A 25,242-nucleotide genomic window follows, 5' to 3' on the forward strand; every position below is an offset into this window, starting at 1 on the left:
ATATGCTCTTTATATGTCCAAATAAAGTCGTTGTCACTGCTAGGTTAACATGCCTAGAGCCAATATATCGGTCCTGCAGGATCACGAAAGCAAGGGATTTTATTTCCATATGTGCTAATCCACCTAACGAATATGTTTGTAATAAGATTTATAAATTTTTTAAAATAACTTTGAAAATGTACTAAGTTGTATGCAAATGTAATATGTATTTTCGTTTTTAATGATTTTGTGGTCCTCGAAAGAGTACCGAAACAAAATAAAAAACTTTGACTTTGACTTTGACTTTGACCTGCTTGAGTCCTTCCATGAAAGCCTTGATGACAGGGATTTTGAATAAACAGCCCTTCCAGCTTTTAGCAATTTTGCAAAATCAACATGATATGAGCAGTCAAGCCCAATATCCACGACAGGCTGCAATAAAAGTAAATAAACCAACCAGGGTCAAATGTCTAGGAAGTATGCTGTAAATTTGTCTGCACTTTGTATTCTTGTATTTAAAAAAAATGGCTGCGTGAGACTATTTTAAACCGGTTATATACTCTCAAACTGAACAACTACGCTGGTTGATATTTTATCTCAAAATTATGAATGTTATTTTTAAAATGTTCTCGTCTACCACTATCTACTATTCACATTATGCGAATGAGGAATTAAAGTCAATCCAATACATCATGCTTCATAGCGCCTACTTTGCCTTCACTTGATAGCTACATTAATTTATCTGATGTAGTTACAAGAGTATAAACTTCACCGCCTGGAATCCAAGAGCAGCTACTCAGTCTTATTCTGCCGTAGTTAGTAGGAATGCTACAGGCTCCGGTAATGTCAGTCTGTCCTCCAAATTGTGAAAGTCAATTGTCAGCCCCAAAATAAAGGCTAATGTGCAAGTATTATGAATGCTGAGATTAGACTTCATAACTGACAGCACAGCCTTGGTAACAGTGGCCATGGTGTTCAAGATTAAAGCTCTATAGGGATGTTTGAGGGTGGGTATCAGAGGCAGTGTTACAGTTATAACTAGTCAATGAATAGGAATGTCTCATAAGTTATTTACTTTGAAGAGTACTATCCCTTTTTTATTGTTTTCCCTAACTGTTAAAGGGTCTAGGCCCGGGCTAGGTAAAGATGGAGATTATGGGCCTAATCACAAACGGCATGTATCGGATGCAATAATTATTGCAGACAACAATCCAACACCAATGTTCTATGAATGTATCCGATATGATAATTATCGCCTACTCAAACGTTTTAGGGGGTAACATGCGGATTGCACTTACCACACTAAAACTTGTATGTTCCAATGAACAATGGCCATTTTAACCTGGTAAAATCATGCAGCTTTGCCCTTTTGAAATTTAACAAAGAATGCTATCTTTATCGCACTTTGTAATTAATGGGTGCGTTAAACACTGAACCACTTGCAATTTGATCACAATTTAACAAGCCACCTTTAGTCATATCCTATGACTTGGGCAGCTTACTAAAGGTGAGGAGGGTAGAATAGCAGTGGAGTTTGCCAGGGTGAATTGTCATTTTATTCAGTATTAAGGATTAAAGCTGTGGGCATAAGAACTCCCTACACCCTTTCCACCTACTTACCGGTGGCCATGAGTGAATTGAACAATGTTGATTTAGCAGGCTTGGAGAGGAAGGTTGCGACTCCAACACAGGCAGCTGGCTGGAAGTGCATGGGCGATGCAGGTAGCACGCGGGTCAGTCAGGAGGAAGTTGAAACAGCTTGAAAGGTAGGGGCATCAATAACCTTCCAGCCCCTCCTAGCCAAAAGCATCTTACAGCAAAAACGAGTGGAAACTGGCCTGAAAATTGTGAAAAGATGTGTTTAACACCCAACAAGCCAGAGGAATTTTACATAGCCCCTACAATGTAAGTTGGAGGAAGGGCAAGTTAGGGCATTTCATTTGCCCCCGTGATGTAAGCCTACACTAAGAGGGGTGGGGAAAGCACTACTTTAAATAGCTACTCTGGTTCTCTGTAGGTATGTGTACATGGATGTAAACAGCAGGCTATGGTGGCAACCCCTGGTTCGCAAGTACTCCTGTCTCCAAAGTCTCCGAACCAGACCGTTCAAAAAAGGAGGATAAGATGTACAAGTGTTTAGACATCTTTCTAGGCTTCTTTCTTTCACCCATTTTGTGAACACCACTGTCTACCGGACAGGACCTTGGAGGGGTCTAAAATAAAGGAGACTGGATGTATATACGTACTAGCATTACAGAAACAGCTTGCACATGGAAGGCAAGTTCACCAACTGCAGTGGGAGGTTTAGTGTAGCCATGGAGAGAAGCAGTTTTCTTCTCTGTTGGCACAGAGCATGTAAAAACGGTGGCGATGCATGTTTTCCTGACAGACATCAAGAGTGGGTTTGGTGGACTGGTCTGATTCAAACAAAAACATCTTTTATTTTTAAAAAGGATAAGAATCTGCAGCTTCAAACTTGTTTTATTTTGGTTGGGTGTATGGTAAACAGTATTAGGTATCCACGGTGGATTCCAAACGTAATGCATTCAATAGATATTTAACTTCCCAGCTGCACAGCTTGAAACTTCGTGGAAGCCAATTATATCATCAGTTGGGGACAGACAAGACAGGATAGATTCCAGGTTAAAAGAATTAATTTCAAAATGATATTCTGGGGTGGCGTTTTCAGTCAAAAATGCTTGATCATGACAGATTTGCTTCCTCCTATTGGCATTTCTTATTGCTAATATAGCTTTGGAATCGAATATATATATATGTAAAATGTGTTTTACAATCCTACACATGCTGGAAGATATTAGGTTTATGTATATCCAAGAAATGTGCATGATCGATAACATTACACATTTGTTTTTCACGGTCATCTTCAGCAGTACCACGTACCTACCCTTCATGTCAAACTCTATTAGGATACGTGCAGTAAGCACCATCCTCACTACCCCATTAGCGAGAAATTTTAAAGAAGTGTCCTACTCAAAATATATGGAGGTCTACAAAGACAGGGAAGTGGTGGCTCATAATATACTTAAATTCAATCATACCTTTGCCACACGTCTTGCATTCATGTAGTCTCGATTGCGATCTTCAATCATTTTCTTAGCAAGGTGCACATTAATACCCTAAGCAGGAGAAAGTTTGGTTTAATTTCACAGTTGATATAATACAAATACTACACTGAACTTTTGTTAAGCATGCAATTGAATGTAACACAAATTAAACATATTGCAAAGAATTACCTCTTCATACTTGTTGTAGTCTCTCCATAGTTGTTCAATGTTGATCATGGGGTTTACACAACCTCGCTGATATACTCTTCGCACTGCTGTTATTCGTTGGTTTTCTGCATAAGAGCCCACAGCTTCTCTAGGTGTTAAAATATCAAAATATTAAAGGTTTGACCAAACTTAAGGCGAAAATGGAATAACATTTACAGCAATTGGTGGAAGCCTGAAAGCAGTCTTCTACTGCAAACTGAAAAGATTATACCAAATATATTAACAGTCTTATATTGCAATGCTATTTTATGTCTAGACAGCATTCTCTAGCTGTATCTCTTGATTAGATAGGTGGCCTACCAGATCTACATGACTTATGGTTCTTCTCCTAATAATTGTTGATGCCATGGCTTGAAGATCTAATTTCATGATACTGGGGTAGTTAACTGAACAAAATGCAAGGCTTGTTTACATGAAACCTTAATAAAAGCACCTGACAAAATTCATTGACACTACCTATTGAAGTGATGTACTCTCATTAAACAGACTTCATTACATTGCCTGACCATAATGTTGACCATGACAATACATTTTTTTATCTTTACCATAACTTAACTCAAGCACCTAGACTGCAAGGACTGTAGCCAAAATAGTAAACACAATGGTAATGGTGAATGATATAGATCGATTCTATGTCAGGACCGGAGGCTCCGATTATGCTATTTCTTTCTTCACTTTGTTCCATTCATTTCTCCACAGCAGCGAAATCAACATATAAACACTTTTCTTTTTATCCATGGAACACATCCAACTGGAAACAAAGCAAAATTCCAATAAGCTTGAACAGACTACAACACCCATGAGTCCATCACATAACACCAGTCCATAGTCCTTCCTCAGTGTCAGTACATCCTAGAAAGGTCCTTCACCCTGGTTGTCCCTCCTCTTTCTTCGCTGCTCCGCAGCAACAGATAAGTCACCTTTTTGTTCTGGTGCTTTCTGGGTTATCTATTTGCTTATTGTGTGCTTTAATTCTTTTAATAATTTTGTTGGCGGGTCTCAGCCTCGCCTTGTTGGGGGCTCTGCTCGTTTTCGGCTTTTTTCCACAGGTTCCCCGGCCCGCAGGAGCGCTCCGCTCCTTTCGCAGCTATCCCCGGTGGTGCGGTCCCCTATTGTGGCCGCTAGGGGGAGCTCCCGGGTCTCGTTGGTCTCTGCGGCGCCTCTCCTCAGAGCAGGAGAGACGCGTTACGAGACATGCCTGGAGAGCCTTGTTCCCCTGCCGCCATACCGTGGCGCCCGGGGGGTCCGTAATTCCGCTCATTACAAATTTGCACGCCCCGGCGGGGGTCTGTATTGCGGCCACGCCGCGTGAATCGCCTGCGGGCAGGAACTGTGTCCTGTGTGCTCAATGAGCCTGCAGCGCGCCGGGTGGCGGTGGCGCTTAAATTCCCAGGGTCCCCCATTACCTAAGAAGGGACGTGTGGAGGAGGGTCCGGGGGTTCCAGGGGGTGGATTTGGAAGCTTTCGACCACCTCAGGGACGCCTTTTTCGCTAAGCCATCCAACCCGCCCCCCTGTGCCTTCTCCGGTCCCGACTCCCGTGGAATCTGTTGGACCAGACTCGCCATCCCTGGATGGGGGCTCCCCGGCGGACTCAGACAACGAGGAGGGGTCTTCGCGGTCTTGGCGACCGGCCAGTTCGGTGGCCGACTTGCCCCACAACTCCTCAGGTATGCTTAACCCGGACGACATAGTCCACCCGAGGTCAGCTGCCTGGGCGCCTGGGGACAAGGTGGCTAAGTTTGTGGCGGGTCGCCTCCGCAAACCCTTGGAGAAGGAAGAGAGGGGCTGTTTGCGGGCTGAGTGACCTCGCCCCACCTTGGAAGGGAAGGTGGCCTGCACACCGGAGCTTGACCAAGATGGCCACCTTCTCGGCCAAGTGTATGAAGGACGCCCGCAAGGGTATAGATCGTTCCTGGCGATCCTGCCAGGACAAGCTTCTTGACCTAGTGGGGCCCATGACAAAAATATTGGATATGGCGGAGGAGGCGAAGGTGTCGGGCTCCGTCATATCCCCGGACGTCCTCTCGAATTGGGCACAGCGGGCGATTGTCTTCTTAGGTAACGCCAACTGTGCCCTCTCGACTGAACGGAGACGCTGGTTCCTCATTAAGCTGGACCCCAAGTTAGGGGACCTGGCATCTTCGGAGGCCGGGACGGTTGCGCAGGGGGGCCTCTTTGGAGACCCCTTTGTGAAGGAGCTGAGAAAGTTTGTGGCCACCTTCACGAGTCTGGACAAGGCCCAGTCCAACATCAAAAGGGTCTTCCAAAACAGTTTTTCCAACAGGGCAGGTCGTGGCAGGGGCCACGCGACCGGCCGTGGCCAGCAATCCAATCCCAGTAGGGGACAAGGCTCCGGGCGGGGTCAGTACAGCACTTCTGCCAATTATACCAACTTTTATCCGACCAGGGGACAAAAATTCCGTGGCCGTGGAGGATATCGGAACAACGCAGGCGGACCTGCAAACAGCGGTAAGTCGGATTTCTCAATCTCAAATCTGTATTGGGGGTCAGCTAGCGTTCTTTCCGGAGACATGGCGAGCGGTCACGACCGATGTCTGGGTCTTGCAAACAAATCCAGGGGTTTCACATCTAGTTTTACGATTCACCCCGCCAAAGGGGTCTTCCTCGTCCTGTCTCATTCTCAGAGGCAGATGCCCGTCTGTCGACGAGGAAGTCTGCGATCTGCTGCGCAAAGGGGCCATCTGTTGGTTGGTTTTGCATCCCCGTTTTTTTTTTAGCAATATCTTCCTTTTGGAAAAGACCGACGGGGGGGCGGCGTCCGGTCATCAACCTGAAAGAGTTCAATGGATGGTTGGTGTACCGGCACTTCAAAATGGAGGGGATTCATCTCCTCCGGGATGTTCTTCTGCCGGGCAACTGGATGGCGAGACTAGATCTCAAGGTTGCGTATTTCATAGTACTGATCCATCCGCCTCATCGACGTTTTTTGCAGTTCCAATGGCGGCAGCAGATTTACGAGTTCACCGCCCTTCCAATCGGACTGTCCTCGGCACCCTGGTGTTTCACATAGGTCTTCATCCGGCAGTGGAATTCCTGCGGTACCAGGGGTTCAGATGATCATCTATTTGGACGACATCCTTCTGATGGCTCAGTCTCCTCAGACGTTGTCCGGTCAGGTGCGACAGACGGTTTCTCTTTTGCAGAGTCTGGGGTTTGTTATCAACGGGGACAAGTCAGTTCTCTACCCGACGCAATCCATTGTTTTCCTGGGCTTTGTGGTGGACTCGGTCCACGCGTCCTTCCCTCTCGCAAGGCGGCCAAGATCCAGCATCTGCTACATCAGACCATATGCAAAACTCAAACTTCCCTCCACCAAATTGCCCGAGAGGTAGGACTGCTGTCATCATCCATCCAGGCAATCTTCTCGGAGCCCCTGCACTATTGTGCGTTGCAGCGCTTGAAAGCGCACCATCTCAGAAGAGGATTATCCTACATCCAGCTGGTTCCCCTGTCCGCCGAGGTCAAGGAGGAGATGTCGTGGTGGCTAGCCCATATGGACGCCTGGAATGGCAGGGCCATTTTTGGGGAGACCACCGACATCGTCATAGAGTCGGATGCCAGCAGGACGGGCTGGGGGGCCCGCTGCGGCGATTTCTCTACTGGAGGCGCCTGGTCGTTAGACGAGCAGGAACTCCACATCAATTGCCTGGAGTTGTTGGCAGGCTCTTTCGCGGTCCGGTGCTGGACCAGGGACTGGGTTCACTCGTGCGTTCTGTTGAAGATGGACAATGTCTCCACGGTGCGTTACATCAACCACCTGGGGGGGGGGCTCCCAGTCCCAAGCCCTGGTGAACCTGGCGAAGGAGTTCTGGGGGTTTTGCTTGGCCCACCACATTTTGGTGACGGCAGAGTATTTGCCGGGTCAGGCCAACCAGGTCGCAGACTGGCACTCCCGGCATTTGAATGATTTCAGTCAATGGAAGCTGGATTGTCAGGATTCCTCCGGGGGACTCGGCTTCTCTGATGCTGTAAGTCCTTTCTCCCTCTCTCAGCTCCCGGACTTGGAGATATACCTGCCCGGGAAAGACCCGACTGAAGGAGCACCTTTCTGGCCCTTTAAAGATCCCCTAGAGGCCAATGCCAGTCCCGCCTCCTGGGGGTGGAACCCCGCGACATTGTCTGATGAAAAGGCGTCGTTCCCAGATGAGGGGTGTGTCCTTACCCGGTAGACGGAGAAGGAAGAGACCGTCATATGCCCAGGACACAGCGAGCCGCGAACGGAGAAGACGCCACCGGTTGACCTGCCCCGGAGCTCGGAGGAACTGTCTGGAGACCAACGTCCCTGTGCTGCGCCCCGCCACGGTCCCGGAGGAACGTGGCTAGAACAGGTACGCGCTCGTCTCCTGGGGCCTGGGAGGTCGTTGCCTGCGCTAACGGAAGGCGGGAGGGAGCCTGGAACTTGATCAGGGAGAGCCCAGGGATCAGGGGGCGCCTAGCGTACCTAGTCTGTCGTTCCCTTTCCTACCTCCGGTGACGGTTACTTGACCCTACACACTCCCTGCCTGATGGTGAAGCCTCCCTGCACTCCCCTCCCCATTCTTATCGCTAAAAACCCAACGCAAACGGAGGTTTCTCTCCGATTGTTTTTTGTTCGCCCTGGTGGAGGAGACCCGGACAGCCCTGCCCACAAGACGCCAGGGAGGGAGAAAGTCATCCCCCTGAAGAAGACGTCACAAGAGCAAGCATCGGGCTGACTCCATTACCCAGAAGCACCTTCCTTCGTACTTAATAAATTCCCCTATAACCTGAATAAAAACCTTTATTCGAACTGCAACTACGGTGTGGACTCACGTGTTTACCCGTCACAGGTTACACAGATGTTCAGGTCTTTCAGTGGTTGTCCGACCTTTGGGGTCCATTCTGAGTAGACCTATTCTTGTCGTGCTTTGATCACCAACTCCCGAGGTTCTACAGTAGGAGACAGGATCCACTAGCACAGGCGACGGACGCTTTTCTGCAGGAGTGGAGTCGGGAGAGAGGTTACGCGTTTCCACCGTTCTCCATGATTGTCCGCCTGGTGGCTCAGGTCCGCCGCCAGAAGGTGGAGGTGGTGTTGGTTACGCCGTTCTGGAGGTACCAAGTGTGGTTTCCCGTTCTTCTGGAACTTTCTTGGGATTCTCCAATCCTACTCCCCCTGTTTCCTCTTCTTCTTCGGAATCCGGAAGGAGAACAGCATCACCTGGTTTCTCAGGGCTCTCTCCTTCTCATGGCATTGCGCCTTTCAAGCGACTTTGGTCGCTTCCAGGCCTATCGGGATCATCTGAATCTCTTTTATCAAAGGCATGGGCCGCCAGCACCTCAAAGCATTATCGGTCCGCCTGGACGAAATGGCTACGTTGGTGTCTTTGACGGGACATGGATCCTGTGGTCACAGGAATCGTTCCCATCTTGAACTTCTTGGCTGAGTTGGCAACAGACGGTCGGGCATACCGCACCATCAAGGCTATGCGTTCCGCTATTTCTGCGGGCCATGAGCCGATTGATGGAACTCTGGTGGGTGAACATCCTTTGTGTGCCGACTCTTGAGGGGTATTTGTTTGTCATTGCCCCCGGAACGAAGGTACTCAGTCCTGTGGGATGTTAATGTGGTTCTCAATCTGTACTGGTCTTGGCAGCCTAACAGGTACCTCTCCCTGAAAGAGCGGTCAGCTAAGCTGTCCATGTTGTTGTGTTTGGTTTCTTGCCGCAGGGTGTTGGATGTGCGGACACTCGACGTTTCGGCATAAGTTTTTTCCCCGGATGGAGTGACCTTTACAATTGGTCGACGTACAAAGTCTGCTTCTAGAACAAAAATCCTATCCAGTCTTTGCGGAAATGCCCAAGTTCTGTGTGGTGCAGTGTCTCAAGGCCTACGAGGACTTAACCTTAGATCTTCGCCCTCCGGGCGAACGGCAGCTCCTGATTGCTCTAAAGAAACCGCACAAAGCAGTCTCTTCCCCCACCATTGCGAGGTGAGTGCGCTGGGTCATGCAAGAGGCGGGTATTGACAGAAAAAAGATTGGAGCTCATTCAGCCAGAGGTGCCATGGCCTCGAAGGCGTTTTCTCTAGGCGCTCGCCTGGAAGATCTTATGCGAGCTGCAGATTGGTCCTCAGATTCCACTTTTAAACGGTTCTACTTTAAACCAGAGGTGGATATTACGCACATAATGGGGAGTAAGCTTTGAACTAGCATAATCGGAGCCTCCGGTCCTGACATAGAATCGAAATTGGCCTAGCTATGTAACGATAAGTTTCAATTCTATTAAGGACACAGAGGCGAGGATTATTCCTCCCGCGGCACTGTGGTGGGAACCCGCCCGTACGGCGGTAAGTAAAAACTTTTCCTTTACGTCTGTATAGTTGGTATACGAATGCTTGCCTACGTGACTATCTTTTAGATTGGTGGAGGCTATGTTTCTCTGGAGCTTTACACCGGTGTCTTGTGTTTTAGGACATGATGGTGCCAAACAAGACCAGTGACTCCGAGGCGTTCGCACGAAGGAAGAGGAGGGACAACCAGGGTGAAGGACCTTTCTAGGATGTACTGACACTGAGGAAGGGCTATAGACTGGTGTATGTGATGGACTCATGGGTGTTGTAGTCTGTTCAAGCTTTTTGGAATTTTGCTTTGTTTCCAGTTGGATGTGTTCCATGGATAAAAAAAAGTGTTTATGTGTTGATTTCGCTGCTGTGGAGAAATGAATAGAATAAAGTGAAGAAAGAAATAGCATAATGCTCGCCTCCGTGTCCTTAATAGAATTGAAACTTACCAATCCATAGCTAGGCACAATTTCGATTCATGTAAGGGTTGTTCGCTGTAATTGGTGACTGGGTTTGTGACTGACATTCATTAAAATCACAAACTTGTAGATTCCACAGAATTCAACAGGCCTCAAACAATTAAATGAAAACTCCAAAAAGTACTTACACGCCTTTCAAAAAGTTAATGTAATCCACCCAGATCTTCAAGAGAAGAAAAAAAACAAATTTAGGGCTGCTTTGAACATATCATTACAAAAAAGTAACAAACACATGCAGAAATGACATGGAAAAGTATACCTGATATGACATAATTTCCATCCCAATTTTATCCAAAGCAAAGTCATATGCTTGAGCCATTTTTTCCCTGTAGCAAAAAAAGAGAATACATTGATTAATATTGTTTGTGTACATTATTACAAGGTCTTATTTATAAATCCTTTATAGATACAAACGTAGGTTATTAGCAATACATAGGTGGCAGAACACCACCTTTGCCTACAAATAGTTTTTGCATGCAGTTGCACCTCCCAAGACTAGTTGTCAGACATATTATCCAGACGGGCAGAAGTTTGGGATGTTCACTGAGGGAAACCTATTGGCATCTATCTGGAAGCCAGCATTTCATTTCAAACTTTTTTCAAAACTGAATTGATTCTTTTCTCTCAGTGCCTGTGTTCTTAAAACTTGCATTACAACACTCAAACAGTAATACCCATTTGTAACCAGTCTTTAAAAATCTTAAGGAGGTTTACATATATTGATATACTTTTTGTTTCATTTATTCGGTGGAGGCTATATTCTGCTGAAAGACCAGGCAACTTTCATAAACATGTTATTTAATGCTTTCAATTACATAAAAATCTAACTGAAAGGTTCAACCAATTCAGGTCACTCCATACAAGAAATTGTATAGTTTCTTACCTCTCGGTGTAGTTTTGCAGCTTGAAGTATTTTCTCGATTCACATGCTATGCATTATTCCGCCATCTAGTGGTTGAGTCTGGAATTGTTGTATTTTTCCCTTTTTAGGTCGAGCCTGGCCAGCGCATGTGCTGCTCTGCAAAGCATGCTGTATTGGAGTATGGATTTGAATCCCTGTCCACTCTCCGCCCATATTTTTTCATTGGCTTGTGTCATTGTCCTTTGTAAACACTGTCTTCTGATTAGTTAATAGGCTTGTTAGTCCCTTCTTAGTCCCACCTTGTCTTCATTTGGAACCTCCCATCAGGACTGGACTTTTTTTACCATGTCCTTACTGTATAGCTTGTATTAGCCCTTAGCAAGAACTCTTTGCTTAATTAATGTAAACACTACTGGTGGGATGCGAGCTTTAGCAATGGGGCCCACTTTTTGTTTGTGTTTGCAGCGCGCTAGACGCAGTCACTTCCACAATGGGGCCACACCCACCACTCACGGGACAAGCGCGCCACTCGCTTAACTCGTTTTTTATTTATTTTTATATTAAGTCATGGCGCCTGCATGTTTTGCTGTGCGCTGCTCGCCCAACTCGTTTAAAACAAATAAAAAATCATGGCAGTCGCATTCCTTTCTCCCGTCCATGATTTCACCCAAACCAAAGTGTTGGCGCCAAGCTTCCAGCAACATCGAAAAATAACCATGTGATTCTTTTTGTACGATGTTGCTACCGACTCTTTGCTTTGGGTGAAATCACAGAGGGCAGCAGCAGGCATTGGCAGCAGCAGAGAGAGCTGGAAAAAGGAGCCCCAAGGCAGGGACTGCACTTGGGTGCAGAGGCAGCGGCAGCCAGCTCAGGGGATTCACTGCTTCGCCTGACTTCGGTCTCGCATTTGTAAGAGTTTAAGCTGTTAGCTTTGTAAATGACAATGCCTTTTATTTATGTTTTAAAAACCAAAACATAAAAGGCGTTGTCATTAACAATGCCAATAGCTCAAACTTGCGTAAATGCGAGACCTTTTGCATTGCAAATGCTTGTTTTTGTTCCTTTTGGTGGGCGTCGAAGTACCTCCATTTGGTGTCCCCTTGTGAAGTTGCAGTGCTTCCTTTGGAAGCTCCCATCTTTGCTCGCCATCTTCAGATTCTTTTTTTTTTTTACCCCTTTCCTCCTTTTTTCATCTTCATTGGTGGCGAGAGTGGGCTCGCTTGTGAAACCAGAAAATTCTTCAAGTTTCAAAATACTGTCAGGTAAGAAACTGTACGTTTTGCAGCGTGAATCTTTTCTGGATTCATAAGCTGTTCACAGATTTTGCAGTGGTTTGTTACTACAGTGGCGGCTGGGTTGAAAAGGAGAGTTGGTTTGAAAATAGATGTTGTAAGACCATTTATACTACTTGGAATTCCTTGTTCATTACAATGTGCACACATTAGTATTTCGTGAACGTGTGCACTGAAGACCATGTTGCTGCCATGCAAATGTCTTGAAGTGGTGTGTTTGCTAAAAAGGAGATAGTTGCCCCTTTCTCCCTGGCTGAATGTGCACCGGGGCCTGTTGTAATGTCTACCCTGCTTCTTTGTGGCACAATTGTATTGTCTGTGCTATCCATCTTGCAACTGTGTTCTTGGTTACTGGTCTCCCTAGAAAACGGTTTGCAAATGATACAAAGAGTTGCTTTGTTTTCCTGTATTCTGTTCTTTCAAAGTAATACAATACTGCCCTTCTAGCATCAAGGGTGTGTAGCGTCCTTTCTGCATGTGTCTTTAGTTTCTGGAAGAAACTTGGTATCTGTTTGGTTTGATTTATATGGAACTGTGAGATCAACTTTGGCATTAATTGCGGATCCGTTCTGATGACAATTCTGTTGTTATGTATTTGGAAATAGAGTTTCTGTAATGTTAGTGCCTGTAACGCACTTACTCCATGTAGTGATGTTATCGCAAGCAAAAATGCTGTCTTTTGTTGCGTGGCCTTGTGTATTGGTTCCCATGGTGCATATTTAAATTCCAATTGGTGGAGGTATTGCCTTTGGAGGGGCAAATCGTTTTGCTCCTTCTGGGAACCTTTTGACCACTGGTGAAGTGAAGAAGCTTCTTCCTGTGAGGCCCCTTGTATATGCTACTATTGCTGCTAGGTGAACTTTTAGTGACGTATAGGTATGCTTACAATACAGTAAATGTGTTAAGTACTTTAGCACTGTTTTATCCTTTGTGTTCTTCTTGAGTAGCCCTTCCTTCAGACAGCATATAGAGTATAGTTTCCACTTTGCTGTATAAAACTTCCTAGTGTTAGGTTTTCTTGCCTCCCTTTGGATTGCCATTGTGTTCTCCGGTACCTTTAGGTGTCCAAACTCTAAGTCCTCAGGAACCATGCTGCCAGGCTTACGGCCTCTGGATCTAGGTGAATCACCCTTCCTTCTTGCATTGTTAACAAGTCTTGTCTTTTTGGCAATTTGTGAATTGTCCCCTGCTAAATTTCCATTATTTCAGAGAACCAGGTTTGTGAGCCCATTGTGAAGCAATTAGTATTATCTTCATGCAGCTGGTTCTGCATTTGCTGATCATCTTGTGAAGTAGTGGTATCAGGGGAAAAGCATATGCAAATATCCCTGACCAGTGTATCCATAGTGCTTTCCATATGGACTATTGGTAGAGCTGCCTGAATGCGAAGCATTGGCATTTTGCGTTCTGGGGTTTTGCGAAAAGTTCCCCATTTCTGAAAATATTTCCTGAGTTCTGACTGATTCACTTCCCATTTGTTAGACCATAAAGCTTGCCTGCTCAGTCTGGCTGCTTCTACATTGTCCTTCCCCAGTAGGCGCATTGCTAACATTTTCATTTCCCGTGGAATAGCCCAGTTCCACAATTGTTGCCCTAGCATCGAGAGTGGTATTGATCGTGTTCCACCCTGTTTATGTAGAACATGGTGGTTGAGTTTTCTGTCTGTATTAGTATTGTTTTCCCCCAGAGATCTCTCTGAAAGTCTTTTAAGGCTAGAAATACAGTGCTGCTTTTAAGGCTCGGAATGAACAAGTTACTTACCTTCGGTAACGCTTTTTCTGGTAGGTACAATATCTGCCTGTGGATTCCTCACCTTGTGAATATCCCCTTGCGTCAGCAACATTCGGAATTTTTCTTCGTAGCACGCCGGCGTGGACGACGTCACAGGAGCACGGCATCGCGCGCGATTCCGTCTGATGTCCCCGACTCCTTAGTAGACCCACGTCGGCGTGATGACGTCAGTTCCGCCCTTTTTTCCGTGCCTTCGAGTCACCCGGACGGATCAACGACAGCAAATATGCAAATATACAATGTACACAGTACATACAAATCAAAATCGCACACAAAGTGCGCAGCAAAATTAGCAAAATAGCAGAAAATATACACACATAAAAACCAGGTATAGCAGAGTGGACAACGGGGAGGCGGGTGGGCATGTGAGGAATCCACAGGCAGATATTGTATCTACCAGAAAAAGCGTTACCAAAGGTAAGTAACTTGTTCTTCTGATAGATACATCTGCCGTGTGGATTCCTCACCTTGTGAATAGAGTCCCACAGCAGTCCCTACTCCCAGTGGAGGGTGTCCACTCTGCTATACCAGGAAATCTTGGAGAACAGAGCGCGCGAAGTGGCCATCCCTCCTCACCTCGGCATCCAAGCAGTAGTGCTTCGCGAAAGTGTGGAGGGAGGCCCAAGTCGCGGCTCTGCAAATGTCCTCAAAAGGACCACCCCTAGACAAAGCAGATGTTGCAGACTTTGCTCTAGTTGAATGTGCTCTAATACCCTCAGGAGGGTCCTTACCCGCCAAGGAGTAGCAAATCTTGATGCACAGGATTATCCACCTGGAAAGTGTTCGCTTGTGCACTGCTCTGCCCTTCTTACAGCCAGCAAAACCAATAAACAGCTGGTCATCCATCCGGAAGTCTTTAGTTCTGTCCAGGTAAAAAGACACCGCCCTCTTAGGGTCCAGACGGTGTAGTCTCTCTTCCTCCTTAGACGGGTGAGGGGGACGATAGAAGGTAGGAAGGGTAATGGACTGTCCTAGATGGAAGGGAGTTACCACCTTAGGCAGAAAAGCAGCCCTGGCCCTAAGAACCAGTCTTTCAGCATGAATGGTCAGGAATGGGGGCTTAGAACTAAGAGCCTGAAGCTCACTCACCCTCCTTGCCGAGATGATTGCAACCAAGAAGACCGTCTTAAAAGAAAGAAGTCTCATGGGACACTTGTGCAAGGGCTCGAAGGGAGAACCCATCAAATAGGTCAGCACAAGATTCACATCCCAATGAGGAACAACAAAAGGAGTAGGAGGGAATCTATTAGTGAGTCCCTTCAAAAATCTTAAAACCACATGAGACTTAAAAAGAGAAGGCTGATCCGGCAAACAGAGAAATGCCGACAAAGCCGAAAGATACCCCTTGACCGTGGCAACAGCAAATCCTTGTTGCGCCAAAGAAAGAGCAAACTGCAAAATGTCAGACAAATGAGCCTTCAAAAGGTCAACATCCCTCTCCCTACACCAAGAGACAAATTTAGACCACCTATACGAATAAATGGACTTAGTGGAGTCACGCCTGGCAGAAAGAATGACATCCACCACATCGTGAAGGAGAGAAAAAGAATTCAAGTTGCCCCGTTCAATCTCCAGGCATGAAGGTGTAATGCCTGGAGGTGGGGGTGTAGAACCTGCCCCTCCATCTGAGAGAGGAGGCCTGCCCTGAGAGGGAGACGGAGCGGCGGGTGAGAGGAGAGGTGGAGAAGGTCTGTGTACCACACCCTTCTTGGCCAATCCGGGGCGACCAATATGACTTGGGCCCGGTCCTGGCGAATATTCCTCAGAACCCGAGGAATCAAGGGTATGGGAGGAAACGCGTAAAGGAGTTGATTTTTCCAACTCAACTGAAACGCGTCCCCCAAAGCTCCTTGCATCGGAAACTGGAGACTGCAGAATGACAGGCAGTGAGCATTCTCGCGAGTGGCGAACAGGTCCACCCGAGGAGTCCCCCACATCTGAAAGATGTTGTGAACCACCTCCGGGTGAAGCCTCCACTCGTGGTCGGCAGAAAACTGCCGACTGAGACTGTCTGCACGAACGTTCAGAACTCCGGCCAGATGATTTGCCATCAGACAAATCTGGTGATCCTGAACCCAGGACCAGAGACGCAGAGCCTCTCTGCAGAGACACTGCGACCCTACTCCTCCCTGCTTGTTGACGTACCACATCGCGGTCGTGTTGTCCGTCAGGACCTGAACCGACTGACCGCGAAGGGAAGGGAGGAAGGCCTTGAGCGCCAAACGAATCGGCCGCAATTCTAGAAGGTTGATATGAAGCAACCTTTCCTCTGGAGACCAAAGCCCTTTTACCTCCAGGTCCCCCAGATGAGCACCCCACCCGAGAGTGGATGCATCTGTTATCACCGTGGCCACTGATGGAGGAAGTTGAAAAGGCTTTCCTTGTGACAGATTGCCTTCCACACTCCACCAAGACAGATCCGCTGCAGTTTCTCTGGAGATCCTCACTGACTCCCTGAGATCTCCGTTGTGCTGATACCACTGCCTGCGGAGGCACCACTGGAGTGCCCTCATGTGCCAGCGTGCATGATTGACCAACAGAATACAAGAAGCCATCAGACCGAGCAGACGAAGGACCTTCAGGACTGGAATAACCGCTCCATTGTAGAATAAAGGAATAATTTCCTGTATGTCGTGAATCCTTTGAGGTGAAGGGAATGCACGACATACAGTAGTGTCCAGTACCGCACCTATGAACAGGTTGCGCTGGGAGGGCACCAGGTGAGACTTGGGTACATTTATCGAAAAACCCAACCTGTGCAACAACTGAGTTGTCTCTTGCAGATGATGAAGCACATTCTCCCACAACTCTGCCTTGATCAGCCAGTCGTCTAGATAGGGGAACACAGGAATCCCCGATCTTCTGAGATGCGCAGCCACCACTTCCATCACCTTGGTGAAAACTCTAGGCGCAGTAGTAAGCCCAAAAAGAAGGACCGCAAACTGGTAGTGCTGCGATCCCACCGTAAAACGGAGATACTTCCTGTGCGACTTCAGAATGGGGATGTGAAAATACGCATCCTGCAAGTCGATCGACACCATCCAGTCTTCTTCTATCAGCGCTTGAAGAACCTGTGCAAGTGTGAGCATTTTGAACTTCTCCTGTTTGAGATAGAGGTTCAAAATCCTGAGGTCCAGGATTGGCCGAAGCCTGCCATCCTTCTTGGGTATCAGGAAATACCGGGAGTAGCACCCCTGACCCCTTTCCTGCTCTGGAACCACCTCTATCGCACCTTTTCGGAACAGTGCCAGGACTTCTTCCTGCAGGAGAAGAAGGTGGTCCTCCGAACAATAACCTTGGCAAGGAGGGTAATTGGGAGGGAACTCCTGAAAAGGAAGTGCATACCCATTCTCTGCGAGATTGAGAACCCAAAGATCTGATGTAACCGATTCCCAATCTCGTAGAAAATGAGTAAGCCGACCCCCTACCGGACCCACATGATCCAGAATGGTGGATCTAGGGCTGCTTTGCTGATGTAGGTGGGGGTTGGGTATTATTGGAGGAAGTAGAGGAAGAGGAGACTTGACGTCCACGTCCACAACCCTTCTGTCTACCTCTATAAGATTTGTACAGAGGGTTTTGTTGCTGCTGCTGTGGTTGCTGGCCTTGTCTGAAGGGACGAAAGGAGGATCTACCAAACCCTCTAAACTTCTTAGTGGTAGAACCTCTTCCTGGAGACCCAAAGATCTTGCAGTAGCCCGGCTATCTTTGAATCTTTCCGAAGCCACATCCGCCTTCTTCCTAAAGAGGCCTGTCCCATCAAAAGATAAGTCCATCAAAGTGGATTGAACGTCTGCGGAAAAATCAGGAGACTTTAACCACGCAGCTCTTCTGGTGGCAACAGTGGAACCCATAATCCTGGCAACAGAGTCCGCCGTATCCATGCCACTCAGAATGACTAAGCGGGCAGCAGCTTGAGTGTCGGAGACTATCTCATTAAAGTTATTTCTATCATCCTCAGGAAGCTTAGATGACAGTTGCTTCACAGAGTCCATCAAAGCATGTACATACCTCTCTAGCAGACAAGTAGCATTAGTAGATTTCAAAGCCATGCTACTTGATGAGAAAATCTTTTTAGCAGATTGGTCCAATTTTTTTGAGTCTTTGTCTGCTGGCACTTGAGGAAACGAACCTGCTGACCTGTTGGAACAAGCGGCCTGTACCACCAAGCTCTCAGGAGAAGGATGTGAAGAGAGGAATTCAGGGTCACCAGGAGCCACTCTGGAACGTCTCGCTACAGATCTAGAACTGCAGGAGCAGGTAAAGGTCTTTTCCAAACTTCCATTATTGGTTCAGTCAAAGCCTCAGTAAATGGAAGTGTAGGCTCAATAATGGATGAGGGAGAATGCAAAACCTTTGTAAGGATATTAGGTTTGTATTCCACAGTAGGTAAGGTTAGATTAAGAAGATCTGCAGCTTTCCTAATTACAATGTGGTAAGGTGCCACATCCTTTGATGGAGCATCAGAAACTGATGGTAAACCCCACTCAGGAGAAAGTTCTAGGCCACTGGCACTATGAAGGTCTTCAAAACAATCTCCCTGATCCAGAAGCTCACCTTCCTCCAGTTCAGGATCATCATATTCCTTTTCTTCTAAAAGACGCAGAGCTCTACGTCGCGACCATTCTATACGAATCGAAGTCGATGGATCCGGTAACGACTCCGATGGAGCCGGATCCGACGTCGAGCGAGGAGCTGGAGCAGCAGGAGGATGAGAATCACGAATCGGCGTGGTATTTCGATTGGATTCACGAGGTCGATACGGAGTCGGCGAAGCCTTATGCGGAGTCGACGACCTCGGTGGAGCCGTACCGAGCCAAGGTGTATAAGGCGCCGGCATAAACGGCATAAAGGGAGCCGGGGTGTAAGATTGAGGAATGCCCAAATTGAAAGACAATGGACCCACGGGACCAACTGGTGCGCCGGTAGGGTACATAGCTCTATTATAGACCCCAAACATCGCATTAAGAAAATGTGAGGGGTCTTGTCCCGGACCAGGAAAAGGAGGATACGAACCAATCGGCTGTTCCGGAGGAGGTCGTTCCGGTATCGGTTCATCCAGTCCTTCGAGATTTTCAGGGACTTCCACTGGAGTCTGAGCTCGAGGAACTTCTACTTCAACCTCATGATCCGAAGAGTGATGTGATTCCGGATCAGGTTCTTGTTCCGGAGTTGGGGAACCTTGAAGAGATTGTAAAGGAGAAGGAGAAACGAAGTCCTTATGATGTCTTCGGGATTTTTTCTTAGAATCCGAAGAATCTTCACCAGAATGATGTCTAGAACTAGGTTTCCTCCTCTTGTGCTTCTTCCTCGAAGAACCTGAAGCATGACCCGAAGCCGACTTGGATCCGGACCTCGATCTCTCTCTAGACCTTGACCTTGCTCTGGATCTCGACCTTGAAGGCGACTTCGACCTCGACTTCGAACGCGACTTCTGTCTCGACCTCGAGCGTCTCGACGTCAACCTCGATGATCTTTCAGCTTCTCTTTCCTTTACTTTCGCTAGAAGAAGTTTAGCTTCACGTTCACGCAAAGCCTTAGGATTCATTTTGAAGCAGGATCTACAGTTTTTAACGTCATGGTCTGATCCTAGACACCATAAACAATCACCATAATAATAATAATATTATGAGGATCGGTGACCGACATCATGCGAGCGCATGACCCACATTGTTTGAATCCTGTCTTCCTCGACGACATTCTCGACGAAGAAGAAATAACTAAAGATGAAACAGCAACACTATCATAGTAGAAGATACTAAGTATCGCAGAAGATCCCAGAAACCGTTAGCGTCGACGACGCGGAAAAAAGGGAACTGACGTCATCACGCCGACGTGGGTCTAATAAGGAGTCGGTGAGGTCAGACGAAGTCGCGCGCGATGCCGTGCTCCTGTGACGTCGTCCACGCCGGCGTGCTACGAAGAAAAATTCCAAATTTTGCTGACGCAAGGGGATATTCACAAGGTGAGGAATCCACACGGCAGATGTATCTATCAGAAACAGTGCTGCATTGTATCCTGCTCCTCCCACACTCCCCTTACTATGAGGTTGCTCGTGTGTGCTACCCATCTCATCTGGGCGGCATCTGTTGTTATAGTTACAATTGGAGTTGGTTGTGTAAAAGGTCTTCATTGTGTTATGTTTGCACTGTTCCACCATGTTATCTCTACATGTATCCTTTGCGTGACACTAAATCTTCCCAACTCCCTGTTGCCTGTGACCATTGTACCTGAAGCCATTCCTGGAAAGGTCTCATGTGTAGTCGTATGTTTGGTATCAAGTCTGAGAAAGTGGCTCTATATGTACAGACCAAAGTAAGGTACAGTGTGTATAGAGTCCACAATCCCCAGAGGTATAACAGAGGTTAAAGTCAGGTCTGACCTTACTCTCTAAAGTGGTAGCTTGGTCGAGCAGTAAGGCAGTACCACAGGACAGTGTAAGATATTTGTTGCACACACTCAGTCAGCAAAAGGTTTCACACACTCAAGAACTGAACTCTAGGCCAATTGTTTTTATATTCAAAGATATAGTTGTTTTATTTTTGGAACGAACAGGTATCAAAATATACTTTTCTCGATAGAAGTACTCGCATGTAATCACTTTGCAAAGAGGCAATAAACTTTGTAAACACAATAGGTACAATAGTTGCAGTAGGCACCACAATTCTAAACACAATTTACCATTGAGCTCAATGTGTTTTTCTACATAAATGCAGTTGATTACTTTATAGATTACTTTTGTAACTTCATAACTGGACCCTAGATTCAGTCCTGGGGTCTAAGCTAAAAAAAGTTTAGTCAAAACGTTTTAGTTATTGCAATGATTTCTAAAGAATATAAAGGTATTTTAATAGTTGATACTTCAAAACGTTTTAGTGCAAAACCAGCAATGTTATCCAATGGAAGGAAATTCAAAGCACAGGTAAAGTAGGTTCTCGTTACTTTTGTAATCCAGTCCTGGACTCAAAGGTTCAGCACTGGGGTCACTACCTATGACAGGTAAGTAATTACGTTTTAGTAGTTGGTACGATTTTTAAGGAATATTTGTAACTTTCAAAAGTAGACGGAAGAAATTTTCACAGAAAAACAGTCAATGGTTTCCTATGGTTGTAATTTAGATTACTAGTAACCACGGTTATGATTACTTTTGCGGTTCAGTACTGGGCTAAAAGATACAGCAATGGCGTCTCTCCCGATTACAGGCGAGAACTTCGGATTTCGATATTCGGCCGATTTTAGATGAATATTTTAACATTTCAAAACTTCACACAGAGAAGAATTTTCACAGAAAAACAGTCAATGGTTTCCTATGGCAGAAATTTAGATTACTAGCAAACACAGCTGTGGTTACTTTTGCTGTTCAGTACTGGGCTACAAGGTACAGTGCTGGCTTCTCTCCTGATCCCAGGTGAGTAATTCGAAATTCGTTATTGAGCTGATTTTAGATGAATATTTTAAAGTTTCAAAACTTCACACTTAGAAGAAATTTCGAGTCAATCCTACGGCAGGAAAGTGAGTCATCGGTTTTCAGGTGAGTACTCGACTGGTGAAGTTAAGGTTCCGGGCATAGACTCAGGGGTCCCCCAAGATCAGGTAAGTACAGTTGATACACCCTCAGCGGCACAGGGGCGGCCGGGTGCAGAGGTAGTTAGGCCCTATGTTATCCAATGAGAGGCAGGGGGCCTTCGGTTGGTGGCTGCTGGCTAGCAGGCACGCGGCTGTGGGAGCTGGGCTCCTGGTCACTTGCTCAGGGCAAATGGGGAAGTAGGAGAGGACAAAGGTTGCACTCTCACGGGCACTCGGGCTGCGGGGTGCAGAGTGCTTTTTAGCCGTCAGGCGCTCAATGTTATTCAATGAGGATCTTGAAAAGGGAACAAAGGCTGCAGGCTCGGGGACGGTGGATCTTCTGGAGCGACCAACACTTCGAGGGGTAAGTTGGGATCTTAGAGGATAGGTAGGCACCCAAGAGTTGGGCACAGGGGGCCGTGGGGCGCCGGGTGCAGGGGTGTCTTTTGAGGTCGGGAAATCTTAGCCCCTGCTGGTCGCGGTCGGAGGGGTCCTTTATCCTGAGGCTGCAGGCGTCGTCGAGGAGGGTCCTTGGGCACTGGATTCCAGGTCAGAATCGCCGGGGGGGACGTCCTCGGGGTCTTGATTCACTCCGGCACAGGCCTGGCTTGGCGGGTGCAGAGGGTGCAGGGTTCGCGGTTCTGGGCTGATGCCAGGGCTTGTTATTTACTCGGAGCAGTACCACTGCTCGTGGGAGACCCAGGTAGTCAGAGTAACAAGGCAGTCAGGTCCTCCGGGGTTTTTGAGGTTGCTGACCACTGGAGATGCTGTGTTTAACAGGAGCAGGTTAGAGGGTCGACAGGCCGGTAGGGCTGGGGCCAAATCAGTTGGTGTCTTCCTCTTTTTAGCAGCTGCACGGCAGGTCTTCATGTTCCTTGATCTTCTTTCTTGTTTCGTAATCTGGATCTGTGGAAAAAGGTTCAGGATGCCTCAAAATACTAAATTTAGGGGCGTTACAGGTAGGGCAAGGGCAGGGACCAATGGGTCCCAGTCCTGGGGTGGGTACACCCCCTAGCCTGCTCCTCTCCTGTGGGAGGGGGGCAGGAGCCTAGCTGTGATTGGGCAGGGCTCCCCTTGAGGGATGGAGTTTGCACCGGCTGGCACACTGACGTAGGTTTTCCCGCCAGAGTGGGGGTCAGAACTGGTGGGGGCCAGTTGCTGAGTACAACAAGTGGTCTGGAGATGCTCACAAAGACGGAATGCCTTTGAAGCTTCCCCTGCCCATCCTGGTGGAGGAGGCATGGCACCTCGTCCCGGGATGTGCATTGTTGCAGGACCAGGAGAGCGGGGAGCTCTCCACCCAGGGGTTGAGCAACATGTCTGCTGTGTGGCAGCCTAGGCAGCCTCTCAGACAAGACATGGATTGTAGGTTAGGTTTCAGGGAGCATCTCTAAGATGCCCTCTGTAGTGCATTTTACGATAAATCCCACACTGGCATCAGTGTGGGTTTAATGTGCTGAGAAGTTTGACATCAAACTTGTCAGTGTTCAGAGTAGCCATTAAGGTGCTGTGGAGTTCGTAATGACAACTTCCCAGCACCATATTCTCTTAATGGCATCACTGCACTTACAGTGCCCAGGAATGGCCCTGGGTACTGTAGGGGCACAGGGCTCAGGCACCTGTGCCCACACCACTGGCATAGGGCACCCAGCTAGAGGGGTGGCTGATGTATGCCAGGGCAGTGGCTTTGGGGGCAGGGCACACAGGGATGGTGCCATGTCAACTCTTTGCTTAGTTCTGCACCTGGACACTCAGCCTGTGCAGGCAGTGTGTGGGTTCAAGGTACAGGGCCCCTAAGGATGGCACAATAAGTGCTACAGCCCTTAGGGGTCTTCTCTGGTCACAATGCCATGGGTACCTAGGGTACCATTTACTAGGGGCTGACATGTGGCCAGAGATGCCAATTGGGTTTATGCTTTAGTATAATTTTTAGGGCAGGCACACAGGCCCTGGGTACCTGATTGGCAGGAACCCAGGGCACACCAAGTAAAAGTGCATCAGGTATCAGGCAAAAAGTGGGGGGGTACTGCAACAGAAACTCACTTTCTTACATCAAGTGGATGCAGGAAGAAATGCGTTACTTACCTGTAACTGCAGTTATCCAGTATTGGTGTCTTTCATTGATTCACATGCCTGAATCATTCCCCGTCGTCGGGATGGGAGTCCCCGGTACATAAAAAGTATTGTCCTATAGACATATATATATATAGAAAAGTAGGCCTAGAGGCCTCACCTTAGTAACATATCCATATCCTTTTGTAAAAAGGACCAAACTATAGAGGAGAGCCAATCAGCTGCCACCTCCCTCTAGAAACTTCCTGTCAGGAGCCTCAGTCCCTCAGATTTTCCTACGCACTAAGCTAAGTAGGCATGATACTGAGAGAATTAGGTGAGTCCTTCCAGGGAAGGCGGGAGGGTTGCATGTGAATCTATGAAAGACACCAATACTGGATAACTGCAGTTACAGGTAAGTAACGCATTTCTTATCCAGTATTATGGGTGTCTTTCATAGATTCACATGCTTGAATCAGAGTAGCAAGCAATGCAGAGTGCACATTTCTGATGGAACAGCATATACAAGTCCTTAGATAATACACATCATGCGAGCATGAACCATCATTAGACATCCACAATAAGTATTAGTAAAGAAATGTGCCTACCAGAGTAGGATGGAGGGACGGAGGAAGGCTCACCTTACTGAAATAGATGCCGTAACACTGCTTGTCCCACTGCTGCATCATTCATCAGCTCCGTATCCAGGCAGTAGTGCCTAGTGAAGGTAGGCGGCGACTTCCATGTTGCCGCCCTGCAAATGCCAATGACAGCGCCCCTGCAAAGAGAGCCATAGAAGTGGACCTAGCTTTCGTGGAGTGCGCTCTCACTTTGGAATGCAATGGCTGTCCAGCTTGGTCATGACAGAAAGTAATGGCTGCAGAAATCCATCTGGAGATGCTCTGCTTGGTAAGTGGTAGACCTTTCCTAGGTCTGCTCTAAGCTACGAATAGCTGGTTAGATTTCCTGAATGTTTTCGTCTTGTCAATGTAAAACCTCAAGCATCGTTTGAGATCCAAAGAATGCAGCGATCTCTCAGCTGCCATGCTTGGGTTTGGAAAGAAGGAACACAGAACCACACGTTCATTTAGGTGGAAGTCCGACGGGACTTTTGGGATAATCCTAGGATTGTTTCTCAGGATTACTCTGTCGTTTTTAAACTGTAGAAAAGGATCCCCGATTGAAAACGCCTGTAGCTCACTGACCCTCCTTGCAGATGCGAGCGCCAGGAGGAGTGCTGTTTTCCACGAGTCATACTTCAGGTCAGCTCTGTGTACTGGTTCGAACGGGTGTTTCATGAGCTGGTTAAGAACCGCATTGAGATGCCAGGTAGGTGGCAACATCCTTACTGGCGGGAAAGATCTGTATAATCCTTTTAGAAATTGCTTAACCACTTGGATGCTCTGGATTGATTAACGATTTCATGTAATTTCCATTGAAATGAATGGGCACTCCATGACGAGTTACCCTTGTCATTAGCATCCAAGTGGTTTTAATCAATCTGCTTGACCAGAGAGATTGACTCGTTGAAGTTCTTTTATAACGAGATATTGCTGCTAAGTGTACTTTAATGGAGGAGTGGGCTAGGCCCGACTGTGCCAGAT

General features: G+C 47.2%; 1 protein-coding gene across 2 annotated transcripts in view; it reads right to left on the reverse strand.

The window, feature by feature from the left end:
• The window catches only part of CSTF3 (cleavage stimulation factor subunit 3), a 601,400-nt gene that overhangs the window by 266,984 nt on the left and 309,174 nt on the right, over positions 1-25,242 (reverse strand). For both annotated transcript variants that reach the window (XM_078680868.1, XM_078680867.1), the window contains 4 exons: positions 10,335-10,401; positions 10,204-10,238; positions 3,234-3,360; positions 3,039-3,116 (listed from right to left, as the gene is read on the reverse strand). In XM_078680868.1, the coding sequence (XP_078536994.1) occupies positions 3,039-3,116; positions 3,234-3,360; positions 10,204-10,238; positions 10,335-10,401 (307 nt within the window). The remainder of the gene's footprint in view (positions 1-3,038; positions 3,117-3,233; positions 3,361-10,203; positions 10,239-10,334; positions 10,402-25,242) is intronic.

The sequence above is a fragment of the Lissotriton helveticus genome, chromosome 3_1, assembly GCF_964261635.1.
Source record: "Lissotriton helveticus chromosome 3_1, aLisHel1.1, whole genome shotgun sequence".
In the NCBI taxonomy this organism is placed as follows: domain Eukaryota; kingdom Metazoa; phylum Chordata; class Amphibia; order Caudata; family Salamandridae; genus Lissotriton; species Lissotriton helveticus.